General features: G+C 41.3%; 1 protein-coding gene across 2 annotated transcripts in view; it reads left to right on the top strand.

Moving 5' to 3' along the window:
• The window catches only part of abcc3 (ATP-binding cassette, sub-family C (CFTR/MRP), member 3), a 94,594-nt gene that overhangs the window by 54,365 nt on the left and 16,061 nt on the right, over positions 1-24,168 (top strand). For both annotated transcript variants that reach the window (XM_034227459.1, XM_034227460.1), the window contains exons 8-17: positions 7,083-7,328; positions 8,686-8,863; positions 8,973-9,134; positions 11,106-11,198; positions 11,540-11,743; positions 12,946-13,092; positions 13,181-13,268; positions 16,461-16,527; positions 16,617-16,743; positions 21,303-21,479. In XM_034227459.1, coding sequence (XP_034083350.1) covers positions 7,083-7,328; positions 8,686-8,863; positions 8,973-9,134; positions 11,106-11,198; positions 11,540-11,743; positions 12,946-13,092; positions 13,181-13,268; positions 16,461-16,527; positions 16,617-16,743; positions 21,303-21,479 — 1,489 coding nt within the window. The remainder of the gene's footprint in view (positions 1-7,082; positions 7,329-8,685; positions 8,864-8,972; positions 9,135-11,105; positions 11,199-11,539; positions 11,744-12,945; positions 13,093-13,180; positions 13,269-16,460; positions 16,528-16,616; positions 16,744-21,302; positions 21,480-24,168) is intronic.

The following is a 24,168-nucleotide window of genomic DNA, read 5'->3' as shown; positions in this document are numbered from 1 at the left end:
TAGAGAGGTGGTACTTTCCTGGGGAGGAAAAGGTTCCAATTGCTGGGCGAATTGCAAACCACGCCCCGTAAAACTCCGAAAAGTTTTGTGAAGCCGCCATTTTATTTGCTTGCATTAGCATTATTAGTATTAGCCCAGCACACCAACGGAGAGAGACTAATGCCGCTTTCACACTAACGCGGTTCCCATTCTAGCTCCGTGCTAGAACTTTTCTAGTTCGGAACCGTTTTTTTCTTTTCAGCCACCGCCTTTGTTCACACCGCCCAGAGCCCGAGTGGTGCTGCGTCATTGCGTCATCATTTGCGTCATGACGTAACCGTTTACGTGCCTGCTTTATAAAGCCAAACTGCACGGAAACCCCTCACATCGACAACAACAACAATGGCCGATTGTATTGAAGCGCTACTCGTTTTGGTTTTGCTCTGTTTGCTTTGTGTACAAACTGGATAAAACGCGGGGTTTTTGTTGTTGTTCAGGAGGTTGATCCCGCCTCCGACGTAAGTGTGACGTATGCGGTTCTTGGTTCTACATCAGGGGTATTCAACTAAAATTCAACGAGGTCCAGTTAGAGAAAATGTCCCCATGCAAAGGTCCGGAACATCAAAATGTCTAAGTTGCTTTATGAATTAGTGTGATATGTATTGAAGTAGCCTGCAGCTGTATCAACGTCTGCATGTAATCAACAACTGACTGCCAATCAAATAATGAAAGTACAACAATATTTATTGTCAATTAACATTGAACTATACAGTAAAATACTGTGGATATGTGTAATGTTCCTCTCGGGCTGCATTTAAAAATAAAATAGAGAAAATAAATAAAATAGCTTTTGAAAATATGTGCATCTTAAAAGTGCTTAATTTTAGATAAATAAAATAAAGTGTAGCAGCAGCTTGAGTTTCCCTTTCTTTGTTAACCGTTTCACATCATGACTTAACTGTTTCAGACGATTATAGAACAATATCAGTGTTTACACATCATAACAATTGAACAGTTTTAAAGTTTATCTTTCTGTCCCTCTTATATTGCAGTCCCTCACTCACTTTTTTTAAATTCAGTGCGAGAATTGAGCTGGAGCTTGTCCTGCCAGGAGTTTAAATCTGGGCTGAATTGGTGTCAGGGCCATTACGACTTTTGAATCCACATAAACACATCGGCAAAATCCGGCTTACTTTGAGCATATGTTTTAAACAGTTTAATCCCTTTGTGAATTGTTTCCACTTGCGCCGTCCTTTAATTTCTTCATACAGCGGGAATCCAAATGAATTAATCCTGAGTCCAATAACCATCAAAGACACTCCAATAGTGCTCCTTAATTACGCTTTCATCCTCCTTTAACAAAATACTTCACATTCATCCAGTTTGTGACAGTAGTTGTAGCATTTTTGAGACTTTTAAACTTTAATTATTTTGCGTTCACACCAAAAAGATCTGGAACTAGAACTTAGTTCTTTTCAGTCCCTGCTAGAGAAGTGGTACTTTCCTGGGGAGGAAAAGGTTCCAATTGCTGGGCGAATTGCAAACCACGCCCCGTAAAACTCCGAAAAGTTTTGTGAAGCCGCCATTTTATTTGCTTGCATTAGCATTATTAGCATTAGCCCAGCACACCAACGGAGAGAGACTAATGCCGCTTTCACACTAACGCGGTTCCCATTCTAGCTCCGTGCTAGAACTTTTCTAGTTCGGAACCGTTTTTTCTTTTCAGCCACCGCCTTTGTTCACACCGCCCAGAGCCCGAGTGGTGCTGCGTCATTGCGTCATCATTTGCGTCATGACGTAACCGTTTACGTGCCTGCTTTATAAAGCCAAACTGCACGGAAACCCCTCACATCGACAACAACAACAATGGCCGATTGTATTGAAGCGCTACTCGTTTTGGTTTTGCTCTGTTTGCTTTGTGTACAAACTGGATAAAACGCAGGGTTTTTGTTGTTGTTCAGGAGGTTGATCCCGCCTCCGACGTAAGTGTGACGTATGCGGTTCTTGCTTCTACATCAGGGGTATTCAACTAAAATTCAACGAGGTCCAGTTAGAGAAAATGTCCCCATGCAAAGGTCCGGAACATCAAAATGTCTAAGTTGCTTTATGAATTAGTGTGATATGTATTGAAGTAGCCTGCAGCTGTATCAACGTCTGCATGTAATCAACAACTGACTGCCAATCAAATAATGAAAGTACAACAATATTTATTGTCAATTAACATTGAACTATACAGTAAAATACTGTGGATATGTGTAATGTTCCTCTCGGGCTGCATTTAAAAATAAAATAGAGAAAATAAATAAAATAGCTTTTGAAAATATGTGCATCTTAAAAGTGCTTAATTTTAGATAAATAAAATAAAGTGTAGCAGCAGCTTGAGTTTCCCTTTCTTTGTTAACCGTTTCACATCATGACTTAACTGTTTCAGACGATTATAGAACAATATCAGTGTTTACACATCATAACAATTGAACAGTTTTAAAGTTTATCTTTCTGTCCCTCTTATATTGCAGTCCCTCACTCACTTTTTTTAAATTCAGTGCGAGAATTGAGCTGGAGCTTGTCCTGCCAGGAGTTTAAATCTGGGCTGAATTGGTGTCAGGGCCATTACGACTTTTGAATCCACATAAACACATCGGCAAAATCCGGCTTACTTTGAGCATATGTTTTAAACAGTTTAATCCCTTTGTGAATTGTTTCCACTTGCGCCGTCCTTTAATTTCTTCATACAGCGGGAATCCAAATGAATTAATCCTGAGTCCAATAACCATCAAAGACACTCCAATAGTGCTCCTTAATTACGCTTTCATCCTCCTTTAACAAAATACTTCACATTCATCCAGTTTGTGACAGTAGTTGTAGCATTTTTGAGACTTTTAAACTTTAATTATTTTGCGTTCACACCAAAAAGATCTGGAACTAGAACTTAGTTCTTTTCAGTCCCTGCTAGAGAAGTGGTACTTTCCTGGGGAGGAAAAGGTTCCAATTGCTGGGCGAATTGCAAACCACGCCCCGTAAAACTCCGAAAAGTTTTGTGAAGCCGCCATTTTATTTGCTTGCATTAGCATTATTAGCATTAGCCCAGCACACCAACGGAGAGAGACTAATGCCGCTTTCACACTAACGCGGTTCCCATTCTAGCTCCGTGCTAGAACTTTTCTAGTTCGGAACCGTTTTTTCTTTTCAGCCACCGCCTTTGTTCACACCGCCCAGAGCCCGAGTGGTGCTGCGTCATTGCGTCATCATTTGCGTCATGACGTAACCGTTTACGTGCCTGCTTTATAAAGCCAAACTGCACGGAAACCCCTCACATCGACAACAACAACAATGGCCGATTGTATTGAAGCGCTACTCGTTTTGGTTTTGCTCTGTTTGCTTTGTGTACAAACTGGATAAAACGCAGGGTTTTTGTTGTTGTTCAGGAGGTTGATCCCGCCTCCGACGTAAGCGTGACGTATGCGGTTCTTGCTTCTACATCAGGGGTATTCAACTAAAATTCAACGAGGTCCAGTTAGAGAAAATGTCCCCATGCAAAGGTCCGGAACATCAAAATGTCTAAGTTGCTTTATGAATTAGTGTGATATGTATTGAAGTAGCCTGCAGCTGTATCAACGTCTGCATGTAATCAACAACTGACTGCCAATCAAATAATGAAAGTACAACAATATGTATTGTCAATTAACATTGAACTATACAGTAAAATACTGTGGATATGTGTAATGTTCCTCTCGGGCTGCATTTAAAAATAAAATAGAGAAAATAAATAAAATAGCTTTTGAAAATATGTGCATCTTAAAAGTGCTTAATTTTAGATAAATAAAATAAAGTGTAGCAGCAGCTTGAGTTTCCCTTTCTTTGTTAACCGTTTCACATCATGACTTAACTGTTTCAGACGATTATAGAACAATATCCGTGTTTACACATCATAACAATTGAACAGTTTTAAAGTTTATCTTTCTGTCCCTCTTATATTGCAGTCCCTCACTCACTTTTTTTAAATTCAGTGCGAGAATTGAGCTGGAGCTTGTCCTGCCAGGAGTTTAAATCTGGGCTGAATTGGTGTCAGGGCCATTACGACTTTTGAATCCACATAAACACATCGGCAAAATCCGGCTTACTTTGAGCATGTGTTTTAAACAGTTTAATCCCTTTGTGAATTGTTTCCACTTGCGCCATCCTTTAATTTCTTCATACAGCGGGAATCCAAATTAATTAATCCTGAGTCCAATAACCATCAAAGACACTCCAATAGTGCTCCTTAATTACGCTTTCATCCTCCTTTAACAAAATACTTCACATTCATCCAGTTTGTGACAGTAGTTGTAGCATTTTTGAGACTTTTAAACTTTAATTATTTTGCGTTCACACCAAAAAGATCTGGAACTAGAACTTAGTTATTTTCAGTCCCTGCTAGAGAGGTGGTACTTTCCTGGGGAGGAAAAGGTTCCAATTGCTGGGCGAATTGCAAACCACGCCCCGTAAAACTCCGAAAAGTTTTGTGAAGCCGCCATTTTATTTGCTTGCATTAGCATTATTAGCATTAGCCCAGCACACCAACGGAGAGAGACTAATGCCGCTTTCACACTAACGCGGTTCCCATTCTAGCTCCGTGCTAGAACTTTTCTAGTTCGGAACCGTTTTTTCTTTTCAGCCACCGCCTTTGTTCACACCGCCCAGAGCCCGAGTGGTGCTGCGTCATTGCGTCATCATTTGCGTCATGACGTAACCGTTTACGTGCCTGCTTTATAAAGCCAAACTGCACGGAAACCCCTCACAGGGCGGCCCTTCCAACAGGAGTCATTTGGGGGGGCTCTTGGGAAAAAAGGTTGGGAACCACTGTACTAGATAGTTCAGGAATTAAAAAGTTCCGGGTAACTAAGTTCCGCGAACTATTCCTGGGAAAAGTACTTGGTGTGAAAGCGCCTAATGGTGTTAGCAACCGGAAAAAGACACCAGTAATGACAAACAGTAGTGCTAGTGGAGCATGCTCAGGTACTGCGGAGCGCATAAGCTTAGCAGACTCTTCACGCTAACAAAGGATCACTTCTAGGCTACTGTCTCGCAGCTGCTGCCTCTCTGGCTACTGCTGCGGAGCGCATAAAGCAGACTCTTCACAACGAAGGAACACTTGTTCTTTAGGGCAGGGAAGACTACGCAGTACACAGTCTACTGTCCCGCAGCTGCTGCCTCTCTGTTGGACTCCGGTACTGCACATTACTCACGAGACGTTGTAAAAAAAGAAATGAGTGGGGGGGCGAACACACTAACCAACGCGACAGTCACCCCCGTCGTGCGGGCCGGATGAGAATGTCTGGCGGGCCGGATGTGGCCCGCGGGCCACCATTTGATGGTCACTGGTTTACATGAATAAAAAGCTACATAACACAAGGGGACGGGTAATAACCGGAAAAGCATGTCATGGGACCTTTAATGCAAAAATCTCAGTTGCATATCATATGAAAGTAAAAAAAATTGGGTTTCAACAGATGAAATAAGATATTTAAAGACGTCATCTTAGACTTTGACATTTTAAGCACAACACGACTAATCAAGAAAACTGCAGTCCTACAACATTGTGCTGCTCCAGTGTTCAATTCTGTGCACACTCAACAAGTCTGATGAACTCTGACCTCCTCCAGGCTGCTTCCCCTCTCATGCTCTGGTTTTCCTGTCGTAGTTCCTTTGTGCTTTCTCACTGAGAACAACCTGTAAACTGATATGGAAAAGCTTGATTCAGCCTTTTTTACTCGTCGTCTGGAAACCCGTTTGGTATTGTGCTGAATACCTTCACAGTTGAACTGTAGTCGTCTATTGGTTCGCTGCTGGAATCCGACTCCTGTGCTCTAAGCTGGTATTAGAATACATTTTGTGTAGCTTACAAAAACATTCCTTTCAGAATGTCTCACTGCCTGAGCTTTCTATACATTTCTCAAGATGAGAAATGCACCTTTGTTTGTATTACAGCTAACCTTACTACTCGCTGTTGCAATAATCCAGTGTTTTTCCAAAGAAAATCATCATACCAATAAAATATGGAATGTGTAATTCTTAGGAGCTAAAACAGTTTAAAACAGATAAACATTCATCAATAATAAAAACAGATGTTATTGCAGTGTAATTTATTCACAATTTAAATGGGTTTATTATTTAACCACTTCCTGACGGTGAATTACTGCTAATGCAAGACATATCATCATCAGCTTTGAGTAAGTTGTATATTTATTTCTAAGGCAGATTAAACGTATCTGTTCCTTTCCCTTATATCGAATCACTTAAAGGTGGGGTAGGTAAGTTTGAGAAACCGGCTCGAGATACACTTTTTGTTATATTCCATGGAATGCTCTTAACATCCCGATAGCAATGAATATCTGAAGTGCTTTGACAAAAAATCCATAAAAAAATGTCATCTGTGGAAATCTGTAAAATCTGTAAAGTAACTGGATGGCCGACCTGCCTGTCAGCTTTCCATCTGTGCACAAACTTATCTCGTGCCCTCATTGGTCATGTGCGCGTTCGTGTGTGTTGGAGGAGGGGCTCTGTAAGGAAGTAGCAGATTTCTTCCGGCTGTGTATTTTCAAATTCTAGCGCACTCGAGCTGGTTTCTCCAAAATTACCTACCCCACCTTTAAGCTTATTTTAGGGTTAATATTTGGATTTTGTGCCTCTTCTGTACAATGTTCACTTTTTTCAGATAGGTATTTATTTTTCTCATACTGAGAACTTTGGAATTGTATCCACTGCAGACCATTTATATGCACAAAAAGTTTTTGTTGTTGGAGGATTCTGGGATATGCACAACATGTCCTATATGTAAACAGACATTTCCGTGGCAAATCTAACCATGAGTCAAATGTCCCTAGCCCTAATTCCACCTCAACATTTGCCAGTTAAATGCATAATTGGTTTTAATATTCTTCTTAAGAGTCTTTCAAAGGCCTTACAATGATGTTGTGTGCTGTTTTAATATTATTGCTATTATATATCGTCTTACTTGTTGTGTCAACACTGTTTCATTTTACACATAAAGGCCTTTTTTTACTTAGCCAATAATGAAGCGGATTATCATTCTGAAACACTCTCCAAAATTCCATATTCTCCAGTGATCAGAACCTGTCCAGTCAGGCGGTGTACTCCAAGCCCCAGCCATCCACCACCAACCACACCGGAGCGGAAGGAGGAAGCAGCCCGGAGGAAGTAGAGGTGCTCCTGTCCAATAAGAAGACGGCTCCCAGACAGCCCTCTTTCCTGCGGGCCCTCATCAAAGCCTTCGGACCCTACTTCCTGATCGGGTCTGCCTTCAAGTTACTGCAGGATGTGGTCACCTTCGTCAACCCTCAGCTGCTCCGGTAGGAAAAACGTCCTTAACACACCATATTTGCAAATCTGGAACACCAACAGGCTACCATTGTTCCCAAATACTATGTTCAGGGTAGATCTTTGAATGACATGTTTATGTTTTTGCATCCTGGTTAGTTTTTTCCTAAGGTATGGTAGCCGTTATGTAAATATTGTATGTTTATTCATCTTATAATAGACTAGGATGGACATTTTGTGAGAGCATCTGTCCTCTGAAAGCTAGAACTTTACATAAAAAGAAGATATAGATCAGTTTATACAACCACATCATTTCCCTGAGCGCATTTTGTTACGGTTATGTTTTGACTATAGATGTGTGGCAGATGCTTTTCTTTACATAAGTTATTTTGATATCATACCGGGGTAATGTTACTAGGCTAGAGCTGCAGACCGGACTTTTCTGGAACGACATGGGACTCCTGTTGTAATTCTTCTGAGAGTTCATGATTTGCTGTCCTGCTTTTATAAAAATGTATTCCAGCCATGTGTTTCACCTCCATAATGGAATCTATTTGACACAGAAGAATCCAACACATGAACAGAACCATTTGAATGCATTTTTTAATGAAGCTTCAGCAACCTGCAATTACCAACTTAAAGAATGAAAATAATACTGATTTGTCTCCATGGTCTTGTCAACATGTGAAGAATGACTAAATGTCGACATATAAGGGAGTTTTTAAAGCTTACATTTTTTGTTTCCAATCAAATCTATTAATAGAAGGACTTTGCTTAAGTTATAATCTCTAACAAACGTTGCAGTTTGATACAGATGATATTTTGTCAGATTAAATGTTTTGCTGCCTGATTGTTGTCTGTGTTGTCAGCAGGGGTTAGATTCGACCCGGGCTGTCTGAGGCTCGTAAGCCAACGCTCTTATGTCATTAGCTTCGCACGTCTTACACAATGTATATGTTTAACAATGTGTTTGAAATGGGTGCTCCGTGCACAGAAAGCACTGCTATATTTAAAATCAAGCTCTCAAAACACCAGCCAGTGTAAGAGATGGTTGGTCAGCTTGTTGAAGGTGTCTCTTCTTGTTTGGTTATGTCAATATGAAATTATAGATAGAAATGCTTATTTAAATGTGTCATATATGATTTTGTAACCAATTAATAATCATTGTAAAAAATGGTGATCTCTTATTAGTTTCTTTCCACATTTATAAAAGTGATGCAAAGGCTTTGATGTTGGAAAAGGTGTATATGTAGCTGTAAATGAATGAAATGAAATTAGCTTTTTCATAATAACCACCTGACCCCAGAGCCCCCCCCCCCCCCTTTCGACACACCACAACAATTTGTTGTGTCTTATCTCAAATAATGTCCCTCCTTCTCGCTCTTTCAGAATGCTGATCTCGTTCACCAAACAGAAGGGTGCTCCTGATTGGTGGGGTTACTCGCTGGCCTTCCTCATGTTCTTCACGGCCTTCTTGCAGACGCTCATCCTCCACCGTCACTTTCAGTACTGTTTCGTCACTGGCATGAATGTACGCACAGCTGTCATAGGAGCCATCTACAGGAAGGTATGCAGAAATGTTCACGTTTCATTTTCTGGGGTTTTACCAAAAACAAATGCAACAACTCTTAAACAGCCCTCAAAACTTCACTTCTCCCCCTATTATTGATCTGCAGTCGCTGGTGATAACTAACGCCGCCAAGCGCTCCTCCACGGTGGGAGAGGTGGTCAACCTGATGTCGGTGGACGCACAGAGGTTCATGGACCTCACCACCTTCCTCAACATGCTGTGGTCTGCTCCTCTTCAGATTATGCTGGCCCTTTATTTCCTCTGGCAGGTATGTGCACAAACTATGCCTTTGATAGCTGTGCTAGGCATTTCCCTCCATATTCTTTTGCATGAACCTTTCTTTATGGGACACAGTGGACTTTTGCTTTCTCTCTAGTAGTGAATGTTTGACCATGCTTTTAGTTCCTAGGCCACTTAGTCTGATTAAACGGATGTATACCATTGAGATCAGAATCAGAATAACTGTATTCGTCCCACTGAGGGGACATTTACATTGTTACAAGTAAAGAGCCATAGATAGCTTAATATTCATTAAGAAGCATGCATAAAATATTAAAGATAGAAGTAGGAACTACACAATTTACAATTTACAAAACTCACATCTAGTACAGTTAAGAGATAGCAGCCAGGTGATAGCATTACAGGTGGAAGTATATATATATTGCACAGTTATTTACTGATGTATTAAGTTGAATGGTCTATCTAAAGAAGAGCAGCAGGTTATACAAACTAATAATTATGAATATAAACATCTCAGTTCTGACTAATGTTCCAATAAAGTGAGGCTCTACTCTACTACTACTACTAAGGGACAAAAAGAGGGCCTTTACATCAGGCAACAGAGAGGAGCTGAGGATTGTGCAGAGGTAGCTGAGGAGGATCAGAGAGGGGAAGAAGAGCGGCAGGAAGAGGAACAGCTGCAGCAGAGGAATGTCAGAGTCTGGAGAGGCCTGAACATCTCTGGCTACAAAGAGCTAGACTCCCAGGTCCAGGCAGGGGGACCGTCAGTGGGCAAACAACCTGAATCATTTCTTCAATAGATCTGATCAGTCAGGTGCCCCTCCCCCTGCCCATTCCCCCCCCCCCCCCCCCCCGCTGCACCCGTTGTCCCATCTGCCTGCACATGGCCCTCCCACTCCTCCCCTGACCCGCGGTGTCTCGATACCGCAGGTCCTTTCTTCCTGCAGCGGTCAGACTCTACATCCATCATGGCCCCTGGTGGACCCCCACACTACAACACAGACTAAGATACCACTGTTGTGTAATCACACCAACGTGCAATAATGTAACAAACAAGAGTACGACTCCAATGTTCTGTAATGACACTTGTGTGCATTAGGTACATTTTTTGTCCCCATCTTCACTTTTGCTGTAACAATGTAAATGTCCCCTCTGTGAGACGAATAACGGTATTAATACTGCCAAACCCGGCAAACCCTTTCAACAATATAGTTTTAGTTTTATTTTGTTATGATTACTTAAGCACAACAATTCTATTTTACAACATTTTCTGATACTCTAAACAAAAAAATCCATAGTACTAGATTATTGAAATAACTGATAAATATATACTATTTATCATTTTTATACATAAAATGCCTTCCTCACGGAATATAATTTGCATGCAGGATTCATCTGGTTTAGTTCTACTAGACTTATTTATTTGAATTTTATTTATATATTTATTTGACAGGGACAGTGCACACTATTGTTCGTCTGTAGTCCCTGAAGTACTTGATGTTCCAATATGAAATGCTATAACACTGTCATTAGTAAATAAAAGAACACTGACATGGTGATCTTGCATTACCATGAACTGTTTACATGTTCCTTTCCCTTAACTTCTGTTGGTGTTTACTTCCTGTTTGTCTCATTCTGCTGTTCCTGTTATTGTTTACTTCCTGTTTGTCTCATTCTGCTGTTCCTGTTATTGTTTACTTCCTGTTTGTCTCATTCTGTTGATTTCTCTGACATCCAGCGCTCTGTCTTTTAACCTCTTTCCTCGTCTATCTTTTCTTTACTGGCAACAGCTCAGTTGTATTCCATGGTGTTTCCTGATGGATGAAAAACAAATGTTGGTTGTCCACAGCTGACTTTTAAATAACAGGACATCTTTCTGCGCAAAATGAACAACCTCTCAATTGTCCAAATGATACAAAGATGTGCTAAAGAGCCGCTTACTGTTATATTGGTTTTTAATTATGTTTGCAGTCATTTATTGACGCTGTTGTTTTTTCAGAACCTGGGTCCCTCCGTGCTGGCGGGGGTTGCTGTGATGATCATGCTGATCCCGTTAAATGCTGTCATTGCCATGAGGACACGAGCCTACCAGGTATGAGCGGAAATAGTATTTGACAAAAAATGTAATTGTTGTCTTTTGACTTTGGAATCAGTGATATTTACAAATTACTTGATTAATTTGCAAAAAGAAATGTGCATTCAAAATAAATAAAAGCCCTAGTATATACCAAGAGCTACTTTAATTGTTTTATTCTTTTTTATTTGCATTTTAAGAAATGAAATGGTTAAACGACATACATGACGGAATGGCATACTGATAAAGCTAGAGTAAATGAATACAATTACAAATCAGAAACAGTTTAAAGTAATCTGTAGTCTAAAGTAGTTTTGTGTCATCGTTCTCGTCTTCCCCCTCCTCTTCCTCTCTCCCAGGTGGAGCAGATGCAGTACAAGGACGCTCGTATCAAGCTGATGAACGAGATCCTGAACGGCATCAAAGTGCTGAAGCTGTACGCCTGGGAGAACTCCTTCAAAGAGAAGGTCCTGGACATCCGTCAGAAGGAGCTCAACGTGCTGCGGAAGACTGCCTACCTGGGAGCGCTGTCCACCATGGCCTGGACCAGCGCCCCCTTCCTGGTAGGCTCTGCTCACATTTCTGGAGGCTGGCTGTCTTTTAAACTGCTTTTTGAATCTTCATGTTCATGAATGAAGCATAAGGAGCAGAATTCTGTTGTTTCCTTTTGATCAGATTCCTTGTTAAAGCGTACCTGTGACTTCTGATTGTTGCACATGCATAGTGACGTTAAGCCAAACGCACAATGTTTGTGTTTGTTTGGCAACGGAGCAATGGGGAAGATAAAAAACAAATGGTGCTTATGAACTGCGACCCACCTTGTGTTTTTCCTGATGATGCTACATTACATCACAACAAAGCTTTGATAGAATCAACAGGAAGTGGCTAGATAACTAAGAGAGTCAGCTAACATTTACTTACGTTTCACATACTAAAATGTACTTTTTGAAAAGAAACCTGAATAATTACAGTTGATAAAGAAGATGCTTTAACAGCAAAAGGATATCAAAGATGAAGATGTATTCAGTGTTTCGATCACTTTGTCCATTGGGTTTGTAGAGGAGATCTCTGCGGATCATTTGACTTTGAAAAAACCTCTTAACAAATAACGATGAATGTGAGAAGCTGTCTGCAGTGGCAGAAATGGTGATGGAGGCAACGACTCCCATGATGCCATTAAAGTCCTTTATAATCTTTTGTTATTGTTTTGATAGAGACCCCTAGTGGCAGGAAATGACATCAGAATTTACAAAATTGCATTAGCTGGCTACGGTTACATGGGAGACTAAATGCAGAATACTTGTGGTGGAACCGCTGCCATGTTACATTTGAACATCTTGAATGTCTAGTAACATTTACACAACATGAGCAGCAAGGATGGTTGAATAATCTTTCGACTGACCCCCCCTCCACCCTACACCAGAGGCGTCTCGGGAATCATTGACTGCACAGAGGCTGCACACGCTCCAGTGCACACGCCGTAGCAACATTACACACCACTTTTCACCAGCTGATTGCCTGCTTACCAAACCAAATCCTCACGATTATATGAAACAAGTTGCCATGCCACTGTTCCCATAAACACACAGCCAGTGTGTATCAGTCTTTATAAACTGAATCTGAGATGTTGTGAATATCTGCAGCTGTTGATAGTGAGGTCATTGCTGAGTCACCGGTTGAATGAGATTAAAGTGTGAGTGTGTGTAGCATCACAGCACTGACTGCTACAGTAAATGATGGGTCTGTTTGCCCATGTGCTTTGCAGGTTGCTTTGACAACGTTTGCCGTGTACGTGTCTATTGACGAGAACAACATCCTCGACGCAGAGAAGGCCTTCGTGTCGCTCTCGCTCTTCAACATCCTCCGGTTTCCTCTCAACATGCTTCCCCAAGTCATCAGCAGCATGGTGCAGGTGGGAACTTTTTTCCTTTTTTCTGTTAATTGTGTTTACCTATCTTTTTTGTGTGTGTGATTTCATTTTGTGTGTGTTTATCATGCAGGCCAGCGTCTCACTGAAGCGAATAGAATCTTTCCTGAGTCATGAAGAGCTGGACCCAAATTCAGTAGACAGGAAGAACACAGCCGCAGGTGATTAAACACTCCTACTCCTTTCACAGACCTTAAATCAACATGTGGGTTCTGTTTTCCCTTCCTTGCCATACTTTGATATGTTTGCACATCTGATGTCATTGCGCATGCTTTTAACTGACTGAAGACCTTTAGAAAATGTGGCTTGTCATCATTTTGAATCTCTTGTCTGAACTCAATAGCGTCTTAAGGTTCAAGGAGTTTCTCAAAGACACTGCTTCCAACGTATGCTTCCAACGCATCCCTTTCGCACAGTGAGCTTGAAGAGCTTTTGGATGACTAACACTTAAAAATGCCGTTTGTACTTCCAACGGGTGGAAAGTAACTAAGTACATTTACTCAAGTTTTGTACTTTACTTGAGTACTTACATTTATAGATAGTACATACTTCTACTTCTCTACATTTCAGAGACAAATATTCTTATTTTTACTCCACTACATTTATTATATTATACTCAGTTACTTTGTACATCTATAAACACCTGAAATGCTAATATGATTTAAAGTGTTTTTTCTCTTTCCTTTAGTGTGTTATCTAGATTTTGGTGAATTGGTCTGCAAGGGTTAAAATCCCAAAGTCCTCCCCCGTCTGAAACACGTCCATTGGACTCCTTTTTTTACTTCCGCGACACTGTAAAGTCACTATTTAAATCTCGCGCTTCTATTGGCTAGCGCTCCGACACATTGTACATGATAGGCTAAGGGGCGGGACATCTCTAAGTGGTTGCCCATCACATCAGTGCCGACCTGCTAACCAATCAGAGCAGACTGGGCTCTGGTTTCAGACAGAGGGTGAAAAGAGTTGCTGCAGCACAGGCAGTATGAGGAAAGTAAAGGGCTTTTTGAACACATTAAAGCATGGAGACGTGTCAGACTAGAGTCACAAAATACAAATATGTCCTCTTTAAAGCAGCGGTACAAATAATCTTCATCATCATTGTTAATAAAAACGCTGAGGTGAGCCCATTAACTCCTTCCTCTGGAGTTGGGAATCACCAGCTGTAAACTTCACCCAACTTCATGCAAGCTCATTTCAAATAGAGTTTGTGGGTGTTTGGGTCTGGGGGTGTAAATGACTGTAAATAAAACATGGCAGATGTAGCTAATCATAATTTTTGTATTAGACCAGCTGCTGAATACTCAGTTTAAATATACACAATGTTAAACATTAATATTGTACATTTCCCAGTAGACCATCTTGCTCTTCAAGATTTGACAGAAGAGGTTTCCAATTTCCAAACCGTGATAAATTATCTGAATTTACAATACCTCCAAAAAAAGCAAAAACAATACTTTTTTTCCCATAAACCAAAATCAGCTGTGTTTCATTAGAGGCAATAAGCAAGCAGACACATCTGGTGTGTTTACATCTCACAGGCTCACGGGCGTGGGATCAAACTGAGCCAGCAAATATCCTCCGCTATATCTTGTCAGAGAATATGAACCTGAAAATGAGCACAATAATGCAGTACTAATCTACACAGTATTTCAAGTATCTACATTTGGTCTGCAATGACAACTACAATACTAAAATGCTCGTACATGTATAAAAACACGATATTACAAATATGATAATAATAGAATACTGTGAAAGATCCATTCTGCATAGTGGGTGCTTTTGATACTTCAAGTACATTTAGCTCAGTGGTTCTCAAACTTGTTCTGTCATTCCCCACTTTGAACAGGTGGGCCTTTTCAAGCCCCACCTGTTCCTCATCGCTCCAATAAAATGGTAGGCCAAGCTTAAAATTGTCAAATGTATCGTTCTATAACAGGGGTCTCCAACCTTTTTTAGGATGAGAGCTTGCACCCCCGGGAAAATATTTTTTTAAATGTTGAAGTTAAAAGCATCAATTTGGTGCACTTTGAGCACAAAATGAATTTATGGATACAGCTCTCAACACTCATATGAAAGGGAGCTGTATACTTATAATCCAAACATCTTTAGATTATGATCACAACCAATAACAAATCATTTAAACTTGTTTATTCTTATCTTATGTTACCAGTTAGCATTCTTTCTTTTTATTTGTGCATATTTTACTAATCACCCCCCTTTTAAACTGTTTACTGTCCTACACCTAGGCTATATTAAATAGATAAAGGTGTGCTCTCTCTGTCTCGCTCGCTCACAGAGGCTGTGTGCTCCTCCGTGGCGATGACGGCTTGCGTTAAAAAAAATAAATAAACATAGGCCTATTTGTAAAGAACACAAACGGGATTTCGAAAAGTGTCACGGTTAAACTCCTTATGAAGTGGTGAGGTGCCGCTCCACATTGCTTTTCTTCCCGACTGCAACGCTGTGTGTGTGTGTGTGTGTGTGTGTGTGTGTGTGTGTGTGTGTGTGTGTGTGTGTGTGTGTGTGTGTGTGTCTGTGTGTGTGTGTGTGTGTGTGTGTGTGTGTGTGTGTGTGTGTGTGTGTGTGTGTGTGAGAGAGAGATTTTTACATATGTCTGTAAATGATTTTGGTTTCAGTTGTGTGTGTGTGAGCAGGCTCGGATTGGCCATCGGGAGATTCGGGACTTTTCCCGGTGGGCCTTGCCTTTGGTGGGCCTTGCCTTTGGTGGGCCTTGCCTTTGGTGGGCCGCTGCCTTGCCTTTGGTGGGCCGCTGGCTCTGACATAGGTGGGCCGTGGACTTTCACAGCGCCGGTACCGCACCCGCCGCTGCAAACACCCGCCGTTGCGAGGCTCCGGCGGATCCGGCGCTGTGAAAGTCCACCGCCGTTGCAAGTCTCCGGCTGTAACAGTCCACTAACGCCCGGGAGGACCCCGGTTCGATTCCGGCCTGAGGTCCAAAATATTTATTAAAAAATAAATAAATCGCGTCCATTCGCGACCCACCTATCACATCTCTGCACCCCACCAGTGGGGCGCGCCCCACACTTTGAGAAACGCTGATTTAGCTGATAATACCTGTTTACCTCATTTTATTCTGAAATGTGACATTGTGCAGAATGAGTACTTTTTGTACTTAAACTATATTCAAATGCTAACATTTTTCTTCTTCAACTTAAGTCAAATTTGGAAATCAGGAATTTTACTTGTTGTAGAGTATTTTAGTATCATATTTGTACTTTTAACTTGTAAAGGATGCGAGTACTTCTTCGTCACTGGCCCTGCCTGAATAAATCAAGCTGACATCAATTTCAAAAGATATTGACAAAGATGTTTCCACTTTTCTTGCTCCACAGACTTTGCAGTGACGGTTGTCAATGGGAAATTCAGCTGGGCTAAAGACGACCCTCCTGTCCTGCACAAGTAGGTCTTGAATCTCCTCCACATTTTTGTCATGTTTCTGTGTTGTCATACCTGTGGCTAACTCCTGTGAATGTTCTGTGTGTTTGTAGCATTAACGTGATGGTGCCTCAGGGCTCCCTGCTGGCGGTGGTGGGCCATGTCGGCTGTGGGAAGTCCTCCCTGCTCTCTGCGCTGCTGGGGGAGGTAGAGAAACTGGAGGGAGAGGTCTCAATCCGGGTAAGACTTAAGTACACCTTCTATAAAAACAAAACAAGCTTATTTTTCTTTCTTTCTTTCCTTCCCTAAAGCTGCATTAATTCGTTTTTATGTTAATAATAGACCATTCTGTATTTTCTCTGATCATTTTATATTGTCTATTCTTTAGATACTCTAATAATATATATATATATATATATATATATATATATATATATATATATATATATATATATATATATAACCTTTTAAGGTACTGACTCAAGACACGTATTAACATATATTTAAATTCCTCACTTTCAAAAGTAACCACAAGCCCTTAGGCTCAATAAATAACACAATAAGCTTTTGGGGATTTATCTGAACCAAAAATGAAAAACAACAACCAAGGCTTTTCCTCCCTGCTTCCAGAATTTAAGCTAAGCTAATCGCTGCTGGTTAACATGCTAAACAAATCTCAATTTGGGATGATCAAAGTATATTTGATCCAATCTATTGTTGTGTAATTTAACAGTGATGACCCAAATATAGAATGATCACCTCACTCAACTGAGCTCTTAAGAGCATTTTAGCATTTCAACCCTTTGTTTATTCACACCAACTTTAGATTCGTTGCTGAATTTCATAATACATTTCTTTTTTTATTAAGTAATGTTTTATTACACACGTTATGTGAAAGTGACCCGCTCTGTTATTCATTGGCACCAGGTGTACACTTATCACAAAAGATGGAATAAAGAGGGGAATCAATCAGTCACACTTTATTAATATAGCACTGTTTGCACAACTAACCATACAAGTGGTTCAGAGGGTTCACAAGTCATTGCAAATGTTATGAACAAAACAAACTAAACACAAAAACTAATCTCTTTGAGAGGCTTACTTATTATTAAACACCTGTACACTAAAACAATGACTTACTCATTTCCGTTACTGTGTCTTTCAGTGGATCATAATTACATTACATTACATTGCATTTAGCTGACGCTTTTGTCCAAAGCGACTTACAATAAGTACATTCGACCAGGAAGACACAACCTTGAAGAAAACAGAATCATATAAGTACATCAGGTTTCATAGAGCCAAACATTTCAAGTGCTACCCAACTGGCTTTAGGTAAGCCAGTCCTTTATTAGTATAAAAGTGCTTCGTTAATAGTTCTATCGCTCGAAGTGGAGTCGAAAGAGATGAGTTTTCAGTTTGCGCCGGAAGATGTGCAAGCTATCTGCTGTCCTGATGTCAATGGGGAGCTCATTCCACCATCTTGGAGCCAGGATAGCAAACCCACGTGTTTTTGCTGATGGGAACTTGGGTCCCCCTCGCAGCGAGGGTGCAGCGAGTCGTTTGGCTGATGCAGAGCGTAGTGCACGCGCTGGGGTGTACGGTTTAACCATGTCCTGGATGTAGGAAGGGCCAGATCCATTCGCAGCATGGTAAGCAAGTACCAGTGTCTTGAAGTGGATTCTAGCAGTTACCGGAAGCCAGTGAAGGCAGCGGAGGAGCGGAGTGGTGTGGGAACATTTAGGAAGGTTGAAGACCAGACGAGCCGCTGCATTCTGGGTGAGCTGCAGAGGTCGGATGGCACATGCAGGTACACCAGCCAGGAGGGAGTTGCAGTAGTCTAGGCGTGAGATGACGAGAGCCTGGACCAGAACCTGAGTCGCTTTCTGAGTCAGCTGGGGACGTATCTTCCTGATGTTGTAAAGCGTGTATCTGCAGCAACGGGTTGTAGCAGCGATGTTTGCAGTGAAGGACAGGTTGTTATCTAGGGTCACACCCAGATTCCTTGCAGTCTGAGTCGGGGAAACAACTGAGGTGCCGATGTTGATTGTTAGGTCAAGAGTGGGACAATCTTTTCCCGGAAGGAAAAATAATAAGTGTTTCCCCTAGTTATGGTAGTAGAAACACTGATTATATTAATATTACATTTTGGGAATTTGCCCTCTTGTGGAGACTTTGATTAGAAATTGACACAACTCTGTCTGCCTGCTTCATATGAAACTTTAACCAGCAGCGATTAGCTTAGCGTAAATACCGGAAGCAGGAAGGAAAAGCCTTGCTTGTTGTTTTTCATTTTTGGTTCAGATAAATTCCCAAAAGCTTATTGTGTTATTGATTGAGCTTAAGGGCTTGTGGTCACTAATGCGGCTTTCACACCAGCGCTTTTCCCGTTCTGGCTCCGAGCTAGAGCTTTTCTGGTTCAGCTCCGGTTTCCCTTTTCTGCTGCCGCTCTGTTCACACCGCCCAGAGCCCGACTGGGTGCTGCCGCTGCTGCGTCATGACGTCACCGTTTACATCGCTGATTTGCTCCCCAACGGCGTTACAGCGCTCACAACAACGGGGAACTGCGTCGGGTCGATGATCGTGTTGCTTTTAATCACACGAAGCCAGATTAAATTAAATAACGACTTCTCCAACCTTATGCTTTTCTCCAGAGTGCCGTGGTTCATTGTTTATTAATGTGTTTCTGCAGCATTTACCGACCGCTGCAGTGCTGGCTGCTCTTCCACGGGAGTTTATTCTCCCGTTAGCTCCCGGTTAGCTCACACGGCAGCGGCCGCTCTAAAGTATTCACTGTCCGACTCACACAAGCAGCTGATACATATCCCCAGTTCCCCTTAGCCTAAGTGAATGTGTGTCAGTCTGAATTGACGCTGTTTGGCATCACAACGCTGTTATGAAAGTTTCTCTGGTATAAAATGGGTGATGTTAGCATAGCAACCGAAGCTAAACTGACTACTTGCTATTGCTATCCTATTGTGGCATAGACCGTTTTCTACAGGCACATTTTACCGGCGTATTTTTATTATGATTCTACTTGTGATAGTCGGACACGACAACCTGTGCAGCCCATGTATTGATTCCATCCGATAGCTGCTATAATCAGGGCTGCACATAACTGGTGCGCATGCGCACCTCGGCCAAAAAAAGGGCACCGGGTCATTTGAAAAAAGGCGCATTTGCGTACCAACATTGAGAGAGAGGGAGAGAGAAGGGAGAAGAGAAAAGAGAAAAGAGAAAAGAGAGGAGAGAGCAGAAAGAGAGAGAGAGAGAGAGAGAAAGATATTTGCGAGTTGCATATGAACTCAGGGCCGGCCCGTCGCACTGGCGTTGATTTTCGCCTAGGGCGCCAGATCTGGGGAGGCGCTGCGCTGGTAGTTCTGGGAGGGAAACAAATATTTTTGACTGTTGGTGCTCATCCTAATTTTCGGCCTTGATGTAACAATATTCATAATTAAGTAAATGTAACACCCTTTTCACCCCGGTTACACGTTTCATTTTCCCTGTACGATGGGCGCTGTAAGTGATGAAAATGGGGGATGTTGGCTTATCTGGCGCCCGCAGCTCACAGCCAAAATGCGAGAGAGAGAGGAAGGGTGCACCGGTACCGGCGCTGTTGTTATTAGAATCTGGTGCTAGCTGCGGATATAAGAAGATGTTTCTACAATGATGTGGAGGGAGAGTCCTCTCCAGTCAGACCGAGAGACTGATAACTACAGCTCAGTGAGGTAAAGGACTCTGAGTGTTTAGATAGTTCACTTTAGTCTAAGTTCAAACGGTTTGGTCACGATTTATGTAAACACATATTTCCAAGGCACTCCTTTATAATTATTGGGATAAACAGGTTTGAAATCATTCCAATGTATACTATAGGACAGTAACCCAACATATCCTTTTAAAACTGGACTTTCAACCCAAACCCAGCTGTTGACTTGTGGATGCAAGCAGCTAATCGCAGACTCAACCAGAGAGGAAGTAGTAGGCCTACATCATCAGCTACCATGTCTGACAGAGAGGAAGACAGTGAGGAGAACAGTCAGGAGGGTAGTGATGACAGCTTGTAGGATTACTGGTCGTGCTAATGTTGTCTTGTGTTCACCTCTGCATGTGTGTTCTGTGTTCACCTCTGTGTGTTCTGTGCCGTGTGTCTGGCAAATAAAGACCGGTTTATTTATTTCATTTTAAGGATGAGCACCAAGCAACATCTCCAGGTGCTCCTTTGAGAACCAGGGCAAAAAAAGTTATGTGCACCCCTGGCTATAATACAAAACAACACGTCTGCCTCTCTCCACAATGATCAATAACAATGAACGGATGGTCAAAGTAAGGTACAAATAAACAGAATCACACGAAGCCTGGTTAGTGTTGCCTGACTTTATAAAGTGTGTTTATAAGCACTCTGCTTGTAGGCAGGCATGACAGTCGACCCATGTTCATGTTTAGTTTCCTGCACGCCTCGACGTAAGAGAGACGTAAGCGACGCCACCTCTTAGCTCCGAAGCTCTTGCCTCTAGACCGAAAATTTTTTGGAGCTGGAAGTGAACCGGATTCCGGAGCTAAGAGCCGGCGCCGCTGCGGTGTGAACAGGAAAAAACGGCGCATTTCAGGCTCCAGCTCCGAGCCGGAGCTGAAAAAGCGCTGGTGTGAAAGAGGCAAAAGTGAGGAATTGAAATAGATGGTGTCTTGAGTCAGCACATTAAAAGGTGAGCATAAGATATACTTTAGATACTGTTAATTCTTGGGACAAAAGACTTGTTAAAGGCTACTAACTACCAGTGTGTGGGCTCTCCTCTCCTCAGGGCTCAGTAGCATATGTCCCGCAGCAGGCCTGGATCCAGAACGCCACGCTGCGGGACAACATCCTGTTCGGGAAAGACTACAATGAGCAAAAGTACCGCTGCGTTCTGGAAGCCTGTGCCTTAACTCCTGACCTGGAAGTGCTTCCTGGAGGGGATATGACCGAGATAGGAGAGAAGGTACAAAGAGAAAAACACTTCGCTTTCCATTCTTTTACTGAAAAACACTTTCATTTTCCATTCTCTTACTAAAAAACACTTTCAGTTTCCATACTCTTACCAAAAAAAACACTCTTTGTTCCTGTTTTCTGGTGTGAGCTTTGGTCATGGTTTCTGATGTTTTCGACATTAAAGAGAAAAACCTTTTGAAATTGATTCGTCATCGTGAAAGAAGAGGGAGACTTCCATAACAAGTCTCCGTCTGACTAGTGTGAAGTATCCAGAACACACATTTAGGTGTTTTATTTTTCATTGTTAACTGATTTATAGAACATTTTATTTTGTTAAACTTGGTGGAAATTGTTTTTTGTGACAGTTTTTTATGATTATGGAGTGATATAGAGAGATATCAAACATTTCCTCATTGGCCTAATCCAATGTTTTCTATTCCATATGCAAATAAGCACACATTTTAGTTTGCATATTTAAACATATTCATTGAAAAAGAAAAACGTAATTATTTTTAAGTTAAAGGTCACATGGCATGGCCATTTCCACTGATCATAATTCCATTGTTGAGGTCTACTAGAATAGATTTACATTGTTCCAAACTCACATTGGTTTCGCATACAGCATCTCTGTATAGTATGTGTATTCAGCAGTATTCACTCTCTCCACTAAACGGCTCGTTGCAGCTCTTGCCCCCCCCCTCCCTGTGAGCCCAGTGTGCTCCGATTGGTCGGGACCAGTCGGGACGTTGTGAATCGCGCTGAGCTCCGTGGAGGTGTGATTTCCTTGTTTAGCGATACACAGCGAAACACAGCTGAGCACACACAAAGTCACAGCCGAAGTAAAAACAAAAAGTGTGGCTTGATATTGAGTAAGAAAAAGGTTGATAAACGCTGTGAGAATGGGTCTGCAGAGAGAATGGGTCTGCAGAGAGAATGGGTCTGCAGTGAGAATGGGTCTGCAGAGAGAATTTCGCCGCGATCCCAACTGTCTGTTATCAGCCTGCAGCCAGGGAGGAGAAATCAGCAGAGCTGCCTGCACTGAGTGTGTGAGGAAGTCCGTGGATTGGTCAATTTGGACCAATCAGCGGGGGCTTAACGTAACGGCTCCACGGATTGGTCCATTTCGTTCCGGAGACGACATGACATCATGATGTACCCGGAAGAATCAAATGGACAATGACGTATCTCCAACGAGGCGTTTTGGGGAGGTATTTTCTGTGTTAGAGTTTTACTCGCTACAGGGTGTACTTTGAGGGTTTTGACTCTGCACACCGTTTACATGCATAAAAACCTTCATAACACACAAGGGGACGGGTAATAACCGGAAAAGCACGACATGTCACCTTTAATGTATTTCAAATGTTTCACCTGATTTATAGAACATTTTTATTCCTAACAACAACAAAATTGAGTTTTCTATTAAAGTATTTCTGTTTATGGTGCATGTACACAGTGTTGTACTAGTTACTGAAAACCAGTAACTAGTTACCATTACTAGTTACTTCATTTAGAAAGTAACGCAGTTACTTTACTGATTACTTACACCTACAAAGTAATGCGTTACCTTGAAAGTAACTTTTTAGTTACTTAAAAAAAGGGCTCCCATTAAGGCATTCTCCAATGCAATAACAGTACTGAAATGAAGGCTATAAGCCTTCATTTCAGTACTGTTATTGCATTGGAGACTAATACAAGGTAACACTTTATTTTGATAGTCCATATTTAACACTCTATAAGTCATCAGTTGACATTTAGTAGCATGTCAACAGCGTATTAACCAATATTCAACCTTACTATCTGTATATTGTGTCAACATCTTCAAAATTGACAATCAACTACTCAAAATCAATCTGTCAGTTGAAAGTCAACAGGGTCATGTTGACTATCTGTTGATAATCTGTTGAGAGTCAAGATGTCAACTAAAGATTACATTAAGCATTAGTTGATGATCAACAGATAAGCAACTTTAGAGTTTAGTTGACTATCTGTTGATCGTCAACTAATCTAGAGTTGACTATCTGTATACTTTTAGTAGGCATTCTCCACTAAGCGTTTGTAGGCATGTGTTAGGACTATCCAATTAAAGTGAAACACAGTTGAGAACAGTAGAAAGTCTATAACCTATCAACAGAACACATACATTCATCCACTAATGATATGCAACAGACATGGGAATAAAGCGAAATGTTTTGCACAACTGATCACAAACTTTATTTATTCATTATGTATGTCATGTTTGAGTTAGAAACACCTGTTCCCGTTTTATTTGACTAATATATAAGATAAATACAGAAGCCTAATGCATTCACTTGAGAAAAAAAGGTTTTTCACAAGAACTCACAATCGACAGATAGTAAGGTTGAATATCGGTTAATAACCTGTTGCAAAAAACACGTTGACAGTCAACAGACACTTTTTGTAAAATCTATAGAACACTTGAGATGTACCTTATATTCTACTGGCAGTTAGTGAAATGCATGTTAATTGTCTGTTGAAACAGTGTTGTTGAATGTCAACTGATGACTTGTAGAGTGTTAACTATGGACTATCAAAATAAAGTGTTACCTAATACAATCTGTTGATCAACTTGACATGCATTATATGCAATCTGGATTGCATCGATATTAGCTGGCTTTCCATTTTTGTATATTCTTTCTCCAGGTAGTTGGAAAAAGTGTTCCGTCCCATATGCCGTGTGC

Source organism: Gymnodraco acuticeps, unplaced genomic scaffold, assembly GCF_902827175.1.
Source record: "Gymnodraco acuticeps unplaced genomic scaffold, fGymAcu1.1, whole genome shotgun sequence".
NCBI lineage: Eukaryota > Metazoa > Chordata > Actinopteri > Perciformes > Bathydraconidae > Gymnodraco > Gymnodraco acuticeps.
Note: the sequence above shows the minus strand (reverse complement) of the source record. Positions and strands in the feature narration are given on the sequence as shown.